This window comes from Perissodus microlepis, chromosome 1 (assembly GCF_051167445.1).
Source record: "Perissodus microlepis isolate ML-2025 ecotype Zambia chromosome 1, ASM5116744v1, whole genome shotgun sequence".
NCBI classification, from domain to species: Eukaryota; Metazoa; Chordata; class Actinopteri; order Cichliformes; family Cichlidae; genus Perissodus; species Perissodus microlepis.
Window position 1 is genome coordinate 33406033 of NC_140461.1, and position 13733 is coordinate 33419765.

At 37.7% G+C, this 13733-nt stretch overlaps 1 protein-coding gene across 2 annotated transcripts; it reads right to left on the reverse strand.

Moving 5' to 3' along the window:
• Window positions 1-662: 662 nt before the first annotated feature.
• LOC146394128 (receptor for retinol uptake stra6-like) lies at window positions 663-12045 on the reverse strand. Of its 2 annotated transcripts, none has more exons than XM_084955035.1 (17): window positions 11828-12045; window positions 11574-11640; window positions 9397-9482; window positions 9184-9323; window positions 8752-8918; window positions 8089-8196; window positions 7648-7715; window positions 5867-5946; window positions 5694-5755; window positions 5431-5593; window positions 5255-5330; window positions 4888-5021; window positions 4212-4329; window positions 4013-4114; window positions 3006-3169; window positions 2656-2793; window positions 663-1707 (listed from the first exon to the last, which is right to left on the reverse strand). In XM_084955035.1, the coding sequence occupies exons 1-17, from the start codon at window positions 11926-11928 to the stop codon at window positions 1424-1426; spliced, it is 2058 nt and encodes a 685-aa protein (XP_084811161.1). In that variant the 5' UTR covers window positions 11929-12045; the 3' UTR covers window positions 663-1423. The 2 variants fall into 2 exon arrangements, with proteins under 2 accessions (XP_084811161.1, XP_084763679.1); XM_084907553.1 differs by having other exon boundaries at window positions 665-1683.
• Between the last annotated feature and the right edge of the window lie 1688 nt (window positions 12046-13733).

Here is a 13733-nt window from a genome sequence, read left to right on the forward strand (position 1 = left end):
ATCTCCACATTCACAAATATACATTTCTGACATTCAAAAACAAAACAAAAACAAATCAGCGACCAATATAGCCACCTTTCTTTGCAAGGACACTCAAAAGCCTGCCATCCATGGATTCTGTCAGTGTTTTGATCTGTTCACCATCAACATTGCGTGCAGCAGCAACCACAGCCTCCCAGACACTGTTCAGAGAGGTGTACTGTTTTCCCTCCTTGTAAATCTCACATTTGATGATGGACCACAGGTTCTCAATGGGGTTCAGATCAGGTGAACAAGGAGGCCATGTCATTAGTTTTTCTTCTTTTATACCCTTTCTTGCCAGCCACGCTGTGGAGTACTTGGACGCGTGTGATGGAGCATTGTCCTGCATGAAAATCATGTTTTTCTTGAAGGATGCAGACTTCTTCTTGTACCACTGCTTGAAGAAGGTGTCTTCCAGAAACTGGCAGTAGGACTGGGAGTTGAGCTTGACTCCATCCTCAACCCGAAAAGGCCCCACAAGCTCATCTTTGATGATACCAGCCCAAACCAGTACTCCACCTCCACCTTGCTGGCGTCTGAGTCGGACTGGAGCTCTCTGCCCTTTACCAATCCAGCCACGGGCCCATCCATCTGGCCCATCAAGACTCACTCTCATGTCATCAGTCCATAAAACCTTAGAAAAATCAGTCTTGAGATATTTCTTGGCCCAGTCTTGACGTTTCAGCTTGTGTGTCTTGTTCAGTGGTGGTCGTCTTTCAGCCTTTCTTACCTTGGCCATGTCTCTGAATATTGCACACCTTGTGCTTTTGGGCACTCCAGTGATGTTGCAGCTCTGAAATATGGCCAAACTGGTGGCAAGTGGCATCTTGGCAGCTGCACGCTTGACTTTTCTCAGTTCATGGGCAGTTATTTTGTGCCTTGGTTTTTCCACACGCTTCTTGCGACCCTGTTGACTATTTTGAATGAAACGCTTGATTGTTCGATGATCACGCTTCAGAAGCTTTGCAATTTTGAGACTGCTGCATCCCTCTGCAAGATATCTCACTATTTTTGACTTTTCTGAGCCTGTCAAGTTCTTCTTTTGACCCATTTTGCCAAAGGAAAGGACGTTGCCTAATAATTATGCACACCTGATATAGGGTGTTGATGTCATTAGACCACACCCCTTCTCATTACAGAGATGCACATCACCTAATATGCTTAATTGGTAGTAGGCTTTCGAGCCTATACAGCTTGGAGTAAGACAACATGCATGAAGAGGATGATGTGGACAAAATACTCATTTGCCTAATAATTCTGCACTCCCTGTATTTACATAAGTTAAATGCTAAAAGATCTCTGAAGCAAAGCGGTTGATTGCAGTAGTTATATTTAGCACTTGCAGGTTTGTTTAATGCAGATCACACCCAGTACAATTTTGAAATATATTGCCAACTCAAACTCATTCAGTTTTTTCTTGGCTTTCAGGGGTCTCAGTGGGCTCTGCTGGCTCTGCGCCCAGCTTGCTGGCCTCCGTCTTGCTGCCCTTTTTGGAGGTTCGGTTGGGGGTGCCATTCAGGACGTTCTCCGAGTTCTGCAGAGTCTGAAAATGCTTCCTGGAGCCCAGCAGGGAGGGGTTGTTAACCAGTGTGTACATCAGCTGCCAGCGAGAGCGAATCCTTTGACTGCTGTTTGCCTTGCTTGGCTTATTCTCCTGAATCCCTGAAAGCATGAAGGAGGAGCAGGCTGAGGGCAGAACAAGACAGCAAACCAAGGGGCTGAATATGCTTAGTGTCATGTATCAATGTATGCATGACATATTTTGAAAACAGTGGCTAAGAAATTGCTACAACCCCATATAGCAGCATAAGCATGCTTTGTGTGTGTGTCACTGAAAAGAACACATTGTGGAGAAACACTCAAAGCCGTCTGTATTTGGCAGCTCTGTGGGTTTAGAAATTGTAGTCAGTAAAAGCTACACAACTAAATATCCATTTTGATATTTGTCATTACAAGCATATTCATCTGAGAGTCAGCAACTTATAATATAATGTAGAGAAAAGTGGATTTAATGAAAACACAATGGTCCTGTGCTAATTTTGGCATGCCATTCTAAAGTGATAAATGTTGCTCTTTCCTGTAAGCTAAATTTTTTATCATTTATACTAACAATGTTACACAATTGCAACATGCAGTAGTAATAATCATAAAGTGAGGATTGCCAGGATGCAGATTTCAGCATGGCAGCATAATAAGCAGAAATGCTAAATAATAAACATATTATTATGATTGGACCACAGCATTAGCAGTAGCAATTAGCTGAGTCTACAGTAAAAGCTCTTCCTGACAGTGAAGATAATTATGCTGGACAGTGTAGAGCTGAGCTTGACATGTTGAGAGTAACACATTGTGGCCTTCAGCACAGAAGTTAAACCATGGCTGTATTAAAAGAATAAGTCAGCACTGCTTAATTTTTTCCAGTTGTGATCATTCTAGGTATTACAACAACTCCCTCTCCTGCCCACAACACATTTTTTTCATAAAGCACTATTATTACATTCTTATTAAATACTTAATGTTCAATATGTTTTAAATGTAGTGGCACAAAAGCTGTTTGTGTGTGTGTGTGTGTGTGTGTGTGTGTGAGAGAGAGAGGATGTTTGTCTTTATGTGTTTCCAGTTTAGGATTTCTACCTTCCTCTGCATCTTGTATTTTCTGTCCAGCTCTCCCACCCCCAACCATCATGTCCAGCAGCAGCCCACAGAAAGCCTTCATCACCGGGTGCGACTGACTGACCTCCACCTTCAGGAAGTGTGTGTAGTAGCAGTAGGCTAAATAGAGTCAAAGGTCACAGAGTAGAATTTAAATCAGACTGTCTGAAAAATGTAATTGCATACTTTTGTTATTATCATCAAGTCATTCAAGATGATTAAAATTAGTAACAGTGTTACGGTACATAAAGGATGTGTTCACAAAGGTCTATATAGCCTATTCCTCAATACTCCAGGATTCCATTGTTCTAGACAAATTGAATGAATCGTACCTGGGTCATAGGACTCTGCTGTGCGATGCAGCAGACTGACATCAATACGACCAAGATGGATGATGTTGTACAAAGCTGTTATTACTATTCTCCATATGGCAACAACCAGCCCCACCACGGTGTTGATTAGGAACAGCAGGTACGTCAGGAGGAACAGACTCTCTCTGAAAAGCATCATGGAGGAGACTGTGAGAAAAAACTGAGTGTAAACATGAAGTTAATTACATTAGCAATACAAAGCCTGTGACAGAGCTTGTGACCCTGAAAGTGCTGACCTCTGATGAGTGGAGGCTTCACATTTTTAAATGAAGTAATAACAAATAAACAACAACAACAAATAAAGGATTCTGAGTTGCATTGTGGGAAATGGTATTTGAGGTTGGACCATAATAGGTCTTAAAACTCAAGAAATCTCAACCCTTTCAGCTAGATTTGTTCTTTGTTCTCCAACTTTATGCCTCAGTACAAAATTAAATAAACCCACTCATTATTCTTTAACAATCTATATAAATTAAATAATGTCTTTGTATTAAATGCATGTTTTTGAATCAGTTTTCAGCCTAAAGCTAAAACTACTCAACAGAAACTCTCTGAGGCCCCCTCTCCCACAAAACAAAGACCCCAGTGTCCTCAGAAGTAGTTGCATGTCTCTAATTAACAAGTTGAATCCCAGAGAGAAAGTATTCATGTTGTAATCTACTTAATCTACTTCTTTAGTATTTTTTGACGATACAGATACAAAGCCTTCAGTACTAATAGTTGGAAAACCATTTATTTATTTATTCAGTTCTTTGTAATTTAAAGACGTCATTTATGCTGTAAAAGAGCTAAACTAAATAATTGACACTTGTTACTAATAATTAAACAGTTTCATCCTCAGAATTGCATTGCATTTTTATTAGTATCGAACAAAAATAAAATTACAACTAGTAATTAAAATGTCTAAGTAATAAACAAAACCTAATTAAACTGCATTCCAACAAATGAGTAGGACTAAACAAACACACCTGTTGTTCAGGTCTCTTGTGCCGGCTTTTTGTTTGATGAAAGCGAACTTAGCAGTCACATGCTGAAGCCCTGTAACCAGTATCAGTGTGACCCAGGCCGGCCTGAGACATCACAAAGGTGGAAAATGAAAGTGTTTTGAATCATTGATTCATGAAAAGAGAAAAAAGGAAAGAGCTATATGAATCGTTGCTGACTCACCATGCCTTTCCTGCAATTTCAAAGACAATGATGTTACGGCCGTAAAACACTGGGATAATGATCAAAAATACCAGGAACAAGAAGCAGATGAAAAACACAATGGTCTGGATAGTCATTCCTGCAGAGTTAACACAGAAACAGGCCACTTTGAATATTAAAAGCATTTCTAAAAGTATTTTTTTTTCATCTGAGCCATTTTTTAACAAATCAGTCCATTTTTATATGTTTTGTGGTTGTGGCGGTCTAAAGAATGAATTCTGCTATTTCTGCATTTCTAACGTAATTAAATGAGCAAAAAGATCAAAATTAAAATCTTAAAATCTTATTCCATTTCTTCAAAGAGCTTCTTCTATTTGCCCTTAAGCCTTTTTTAAATGGAAAGCACTACAGGTTTTTATCAAGCATCACTCACAAGCATTTGCAAAGCTGGATTACTACATAGTTAGTACTTTAGAAAACTACAATGAGTGCATTCATGGTAATAAGGGAACATGCCATCCAGATCAACAGCCTGTCTTTTTTAGTTGTAGTTCTTTTCTTCGGACAAAAATCTTTTTGAGAGACAATCCCTATTAAAAGGACAAGTCGAAAGGGTTTTTTTTTCTTTTCATGATGTGGTATTTTCCAGCATTATTCTTAAAACTAAAGTCAGTGATGCAGTTTATTCAAGCTTTACCAAGGCTGACGATTGCAGCCTGGTATCCCGTCAAGCCCATCCAACAGACAACACCTGGTCTAGACGGATGCATGGTTTTCTGGTTGTTGCAAAGCTTGTAAATGTCTCCCTTATACAGTCCTCTTAGGTTTGATCTGAAACACATTAAGCCAGTGACACATCAGGTTCAGACAGGAAGGCCTGTCTGAGAAAAATCTAGAGAAAAATAAGTAACAAAGTTGAAATACTTATCATCAGGCAACAATGAGAAGTCTGGCAATATTGGGGTTAGACTATAATCAGTATTCAGAATAAGTAAACTTTTCATGGAGAAAATAGAGTTTCCTTTAACCAATGCCTCCAGTCTCTGAGGATTTACTGCACATACCTGTGGAGAACCATGGACCTCATGAGCATAATAAGGCTGACCAAGCAAGACAGGGTCATCGCACAGAGGTAGCATACTAACAAGCAAATGATGCAAAAGAAAAAACAAATTAGTCTTACTTTAAAACAAAAATACTTTGGTATTTTGTTTCAGGGACAGCAAACAGACCCACATACCTTCCAGCAGCCATGTGTAAAAAGTTACAATTCTAACAACCTCCATCCTGTCATCTGATAACACAATCCCAAAACCCAGTAACAAGAAGGCAATATTTTCATCAATACCAGCACGAACAATGTGGAGAGTGGGCACCACCAGGACAACTATCAAGAGTGCGGTCTGTAGGGTGAAACAGGCAATGGTGAATGTAAAACAAATGAACCAAGATGGTATGACATTTTAAAATAGGTAAAGGTATTATTGGCTTATTTAAGCTCACATGGTATATAGCCACACAGGTAACAAAAGATGATACCGCCAGCTTCAGTGGAAAACGAAACACTGAAAGGAAAAATGATCAAGTAGGTTACTGCAGCATTTCCAATATGTCAGATATGCAGAAGAAGTTAAGTCAGCTTTAAATAAAAAATATATCTGTATGAGAACACTCACCTTTTTCAGGAATATAAATGTAACCCTTAATCACCTCCAGAATTCTCTCTGCAAGCGCTGGTTTGTCAGATGCTGACGAACTACAAGAGAACAAGTCGTGAGAGCTGCAAACTACATGAATGCGATTTATATTTAATTTATTTAACTTATTTACTTATGTATTGCTGATATCTGCAACTGAATTGCAAGTTCCCTTTCAAGCCTCCCCCAGTACCTCACTATGGGAAGAGCCCTCCGGTATGATCCATCAGATAATCAGAATCAGAATAATCTCTCATATACCCCTTGGTTTTCAGAGAATCTGGTTTACGCTAGTAACCAAACATTTTCTACAGTAACAATTCAAGGCCACAAGCTCCATTGCAACACTGTAGTTCTATATTTCCTCCTATTTTGGTTCACATCTCACTCTTCCAGTAAGTATTTATTTAATAAATGCTTAAAAAATATCTTTAAATAATTAAAATTTCAACAAGGATATTAACGTAATTGTTTATTTATGCATATTACAGTTCTCAAAATTAAAAAACCTTGTCTATAAATAATTTAGAAAATACTACCTTATGTATTCATTTGATCTTGATTAGATTAATGCACTGTTCTCATTTTTTTGCTCACACAACAAAGACAAAGAAAACAAACTTGAGCTGATTCAGAATTACACAGTCAGACTGATCGTCAGGTAAAGTTGAATAAATATCCAAATCCCATTTTGCAATGATCATTTCGGTTATAGAGGTTTATCCCCCGAAATATACAGTAAACCTTCTGTAAGCACCTTAATTGTTCAATGGCCTGTTGAAGATAAACAAAGATAACACTTCATCTTTTTTGATTCAGCATTTTCTTTATTTTTTAAAAACTGTCACTTGCTTTTGGCCTGTCTTTATATAATAAACTTCACTCATAACTTCTTTAATTGCACGTAAACTTCTTTGTACCTTGTTTTGAAAATAACTTTGTTCTTCCTCTTCTTCCTATCAGTCTTAACAGTAACCTGGATCTTTAAGGTGAATTTGGTTGTTTTAATTATCCTAATTTTATCACCTTTGAAGGTGCAAGCAAATATAGGTAATCCACAGTTTTGAAATGCTTTTACTTTGAATGAAAATCATGCATACATGTGGTGAGGCATGTGGTAAATTTCAACATATTTGTGGGTTTAAAGGATTATACACCATTACACAATTGAAGCCAATAGGAATCTCACTTTTAAAACACACACAAAAAATAATAATTTTGGCATGTGGCTTGAAAGTGCAATTAATTTGATTTGCATGAAGCTAGAGAAGCAAATGATCAGTTGATTTAATATCAAATGCTAGACTCCACTAATCTCATTTTTGAAGTTACTCCAAAACAGCGATTATTTTAGCTTATAACTTGTGGAGCCTGGGCTCTGAACCAGTGACAGTCAGCTAATACAATATAGAAAGAAAAGAATATTCTGAAAGGAAAATCTTTAGCAAATACTACTCTATAAATATCTATTAAAAATAAACCTACAAACATTATCAGGCCTTTGTCACATATTACATTCTGAAACTGAGAAGTCAGAAAATGATCACACTGCAACAAAATAAGCTGCTAGCTCACTGTAATGGCACAGTTAATGGAACTGGAACTGAACACATTAAAGTCAGCAGCAAAACTGCCAATGAGCAAGCTTTCATTATAAATTTTGTCGTCTTCATTGAAATATGATCCCGACCTCTATCATGTTTTTTATGTGTCACCACTCTGAGTCTCATAAAATAAATCACTCTTTAATCTCTGCTCACCTGGCAGTTGAGGACTTTTTCTTGAGAAGTAACTTCACATAGTTGGTATAGTAGCTGCTGTCAAGGTCCTGTGAGCAAAAACATTTTAAGGTGTCAGTATTTCAGAACATAACTACAAGTTTAATTTCCTTCATAACTCTGTAATTTCAATGTTACCAATTAGTGTTTGTTGGGGATTTAATCTGCTTTTGAAGTATAAGTCTTGAATTAATATACTTGAAGGTGGGAAAATGTCACCTCTCCCGTCATAATCTGCTGAAGGACACAGGGTTTAACCTGTTCCTTTTCTGCACAAGCTGCTCATTGTAATCACAGTTCTGTTTTACATAATTGAACTATGTTACGTACTTATTCATGTGCACCAGCCACAGCCAGACATAAATATCATACATTTTTAGAATGTTGAAATTTAGAATGTTTGTGTATTCTGACTTTTCTCACCTCGTCCGTCTTTGGTCCTTTCACAAACAGCAAAGGGAACTGAATGCAGAGATATGCAAGGCAGGCCAGCTGAGGCAGACTTGCGAGTAGAGCATAGTATTTATAGATCTGTAAACAAATAAAATATGCTGTCCTTTAAAGTATCAGTTCCTTCAATTGTAACGTGATGTATTTTATACAAACCCAAAATTATATAAAATTATCAGTTACTAAAGGACTTACTAAATGACAAATCACAAAAGTTAAACAACTATAACCAGACTTGGCTGTTCCCATCTTGTTTGGGTTTTATTTTTTCCAGCTTTTGCACTGTTTTCAAACTTTTTAACTAGACTAGCTTATGTCTGCTACAACTAGAAGCAAGATCAACACTGTACAAGCATGTCATGAAAGTGAAACATGGAAAGGAAAATCTTTGGGATTGGTTGAGTTGTTGCCACAGTAGCTTGTTCATGCACCTCAAAATCTACCATGAGGTTGCATAGCAACAAATGTCTTTAAATTCAGCAGATATTTGAAATCTGTGTAGGATTTTTTATACCAAGTCTGACGTTGAAAACAGAAGGGCAACATAAACTTTTAAAGAAAGTATTCTTCTCAGATATGAAATTCATTTGTTTCCCTTAAACATTATACATCAGTATTTTTTTGTTGGTATTTTACCTCTGGAGTCTTTGGACAGTCAAATTTCTGCCACACCAGGACTCCAAAGTGAGTGAAGGAGAGCAGTGTCCCAAACACATAACCTGCTTTGCGCTGCAGAGTTCCACATACCAACAGAGGATAATACAGGATTGGGTAATAAAATATGGCGATTATCTTCATGTACTCTGGAAAAAAAGGACCCAAAAAAAGACAGGGCATATCAGTTCCTAAAATGAAACCTCTAATCTAATCAGTATAGACAAAATGGAAAAACAAGGACTCTCTAGAATCCCCCACGTGAATAATCTGATTCTTAATAATAAAGGGATAATAATAAAGGCAGTGTATGTTCAAAAACCACTGACTGGCATGATAATCAAACCACCATATAACTGAAGCAATTACAATCTTCATTGCAACTAAATAACAAACAAGCATTCAGATGTCTACCTTTAATATCTGCTGGAGTATCTTTGGAGAAAGGCAGAGGGTCTGGGGTGATCACCAGCATTGCCAGCTTGCTGAACACCAGTCCAAAAGCAGCCATAACCACTCCTTTTTTCTGAGTCTGATCCAGGAAGTTGGCTGGACTGTGAGATCACACAGGGAGGCTCAGATAACATGAGACAAATGTGCAGTTAAATTTGTATTTACCAAATTTACCTGAAGATGCTTGAGGATCCTCTTGCGAAACCCTGGCAGAATTTATTTTTCCTGGTGAGACCTGCCAGGATTAACATGATCACCAGCTAGATGGAAGGACAAAATTTTAGATCTTCAGTTACGCGTCATACAGTTAATGCCACATCAGTGATTGTCATTATATACTAATATAGTAAACATTTTTTTACATTACATGCTGGAAACGTAACTTTAGGCTAGCTTGTTCTAAAAAGTTTCCTTTTGTCAAAAGCTGCCCCAAAATGTTGGCAGATTCATGAAAAAAGACTGTTTGTAACACACTTGTAAACAAGTGTAATTGAATGCTTCCTTGAAATGATAGGACAATCTGATTAAGACAGGATTATGACATTCGTTTCAGGTACAAATGGTGAAATGCAAACGTTATTCTTAATATGCTGTCGTGTCACTAAATGATAAGGCTTTACTGTGCCCCCTATCTTTCAGGGCTAAGTTGTATTTGATTGCGTTTATCAGTTCCGGTTATTCTCAGCCTTTGCCAGCTCCAGGAGCTCATTAAAACTTCAACTTTCCAAAATAACACAGCACTGTAGATATGTCAGGAACTGACCTATAAGTCAGAAGAACCTCAAATAAATAACCTTGTTTGGTAGAAAACATATTTCATGACCCACCTCTAATAGTTTTTCAGATTGTTTACCGTGCAATGAAATTGGGTCGTGTCCATTCTATACACAGAAGGATTTTTATGACTGAGTCAGTTGTGTTCATTCGTAATTGGTTGAAGGCTAAATGACAGTAAAAGTCCCTAAATGGCATATCCTTTGGGAGCAAAGACAACTGACGGATTCCTGGAAAATGCACCAAAGGATGTACTGGGACATGAACCTCTCTCATCCTCTTATGTTCCACTTAAAAGGAGAATAGTTTAAATGTTCAAGCTGTGTTGGCAGCAGACATTCAAATCTAGAATTTTAGCTGATACTACATAAAAATTTCTTGGCTTGTGAGTCAGAGCTGACCCCTGTTTGTTATGTTTGTTTGCAAAAAGCTATCTTAAGACTAAGATGACTAGCGGATTACATTGGTGACAATGTCCACTTTTTTTATACAGTCTATAATTGCAATAAACTGCTTAAGCCATGCATTCCCAAGAAACTACAAAGTTATCAGTGTTTCTCTTGTTCATTCTGCCTTACTGTAGAAACAAGCAGTGTTGGGTGTAACAGATTACAAAGTAACACATTACTGTAATCACACTACATTTTCAGCAACACAGTAATGTAGCATGTTACTGAACTAAATTCAGTCATTTCATTGCAGTTTAAATTTTGCCACTGCTTGTGTTATAAACTGCGTTCTTCAGTCATCTGCACACAGGTGGATAAAAAAAAACATCTAACAAATGTTTTTTTTCTGTGCACTTATTAAAGTATTCAGATTCTGATTCTGATTCTGATTCGCGCCACAATCAGCCAATTTCAGTTCTTGTGCAGGAGGAAAAAAGCTTGTGGGGTGATACAGCCTTTGAGGAGTGGATATGCATCCTCTTATTTTTTATTGCATTTTAATGAGTAGTGTAATGAATTACTAATGAATTACTAAGTAATGAATCACAAAGAAAGTAATTAATTGCATTGCATTACTTATAAGAAAAGTAAAAAGTAATATATAATACTTTACTTTTTAAAGCTGCATCTCCTTAGACACCTTTTAAATTATAAAGGGACTTATTTTAGCCTAACTAACATAACAACAATTCGCAGTTATACATTAATGAAGCAAAGCTATAAATACTACATTTCATTGTGCTACTACAGTAGCCTATAGGTCCGATAAATTAATGCATTATTAGCATTATTTCCCATATGATCATAACTTAGATGGTGACAAGTTAAAGAAAAAAAAGCAACACTCAGTGACTTGAGTAAGGTGTTGTGTCACCATGTACAACCAGAACAACGTCAGTGCACTGTAATATTGATTCTCCACGTCTGTGGATCTGTACTGGATTAAGAAGAACATCATTCTTCTAAATTATTCCCTCTTTTGGTGTTTGGAATATGGTGATGGAGAGTGCTAATGTGTTCAACAAGTTTGATATTGTACTGTATTTTAAGTGACCCCAATTTATCTGCAGTAACCCAACAAAACAACCCCCCGCCCTTAAGAGAGTAGTCAGGTCCAAGTATACTTACTGATATCGATAATATGCATATATGGAAGAGCTTGTCATCTGCTGTCGGGTCACATGGTAAAATAACTCTGCGACAAAAAGAAAATAAAGAATAAAACCATCATTAAAAAATGTGCAAAGTAAGCCTAAAACAAGTCAAACCACCACATCTCAGTACTTTTCTGACCTTGTTGATGTACCAGGACCCAACCTGTGCAAATAATCAATGCTTATGGCCCCATTTGACACCTTTGACTCAACTTTTTTTATACTCACTCTTTGGGTGGTTTTGTAGGCTCTGCGTTGTTTGAGTACCAGTCTGAATAGTCATAATAGGAATATTGAAAAGGCTCAACTCCCTCTTTGCTCTGATTCATTGCAGCTGTTTAATCAAGTCATACAGGTGAAGCAGGACAAATAAAGATCCAGAGGACTCTTCCTGGTCCAGCTCCAGTCAGCAGTCTGTTGGTGCTGCTGCAACGTGTCAGGACAGCTTGGCCCAAGAACCCCAACACATTCCAGTCCAGCTAATAACTAAACGCAGCAGATTAAGGGCTGCACAGAAGGGAGGGAGAGTGGAGCAAGGTTTAACATTCACGTGAAATGAAGCAAGTGGAGGAACAAATGTTTTAAACCTTGCCACTTAATCATTTAAAAGTGATTCATAGAATAACATTTGGTCAAAGACAATGTAGCATCACGTTTAGGGATTTAATTAACAGTCAAGTTAACAAAAAAATGTATTGTTGAGTTTGGTGGTGCAGATATTTAAATGGTTAATAAGTAATAAGTCTGAGTCCAGTAAATTCTTCACATCAGGCTGGTACCATTTCTACAGTGAAACATGCTGATGGTAGTATCATCCAATGGGAGTGCTACTCAATAACAAGACTACAGTCAGGAGCCATGAATTAGGCACAATCACTCTTCAGCACAAATATGAATTCAGCCAGTCACATGGGAGAAACATCAAACTGAGCATCAAATTAGGTTGTCGTTTGGTTGTTGCCAGACAGACTGGTCCAGCTATTGCTGCTCATCTAATGGGACATCTCATGATCTTCACCTACGACTCTATGGGTTTGTCATTCAGATTAGGTAATGTTATTTTTGCACAGCAAATGGTACCAACCTGTTTGCCTCCCTTCGCTTGTTACTTAACAGACTAATCTTTTAAGATGAAAATCTCTCACTGAAACAGAGGCAACCTTTGTGTGAACGAGTGACAGAAAGGTGAAAATGAGAATGGGACACGTTACGTAAGGACCTCAACTTAAAGTTTTATGAAATAAAAATGAGACAGAAAGAAACCATGTGACGAGCATCCAGTGCCGCTGCAGAGGACGAACACTAACAAGAGACCTTCACCTTCTCCAAACTGCAGCTGAAGCAGGACTTTATGATGATTTCCAGTGCTCATGCTGTGTATCTTAAAAGAAAATTTAATGGCACCATTTGAGTCAAAGCATATTTTGCTGGGAAATCTGGTGCCTGTGGGAGCTGAAAGTGTTTTAATCTGGACTGGTGAATTTCCGTCATAAGGCTGCAGAGGGCCAGCTGATCTGATCCAAAGACTGGGACTGTAAGGGCCTGGCACTGGATCCAGATGGCTCAAATGCTGCTATTTCAACATAGAAAAATCACCACAGATGTGCTGGATGCTGTTCTTAACTTCTTAAACTCCAGACTTCAAGCTCAGTTTCAGCTTAGAATGAAAAATATTTGTGTTAAAATAAGAGTTTTCAGTTGCTTGCCTTTGTAAGCAACTGAAAACTCTTTAAATTCAGCTTACAAGCATAAAAAAACAAGTTTGATGTCTCTATGAAATGCAGCAGGGGTCCACTTCCTCTCCTCTGCTGTGTCTCTTTGATAGTGGCAGTGTGTTTGAATCAAAAGGTAAAGAAATACTGACTGACGTTTCTTATCAAGCTGACATTTGGCTGAGGTACACCAACGCTCATTTAAACCACATACAACTCATCATTTCAAACCTCATTTCAAGGTATAATTTACTTCATTTTAATAATACTGTTATAAGGTCACTGTGTAGATGGCAATGTGAAGACACGTGGTACAGAGTGTAAAGATCCTACTACTTCTTGATGTAGTCAGGTGTCTGACTACAGTCTGGTCAAAATAATTTTTTTGTTTGTTTACCTTGTAAATATTGGAAGGGTGACAG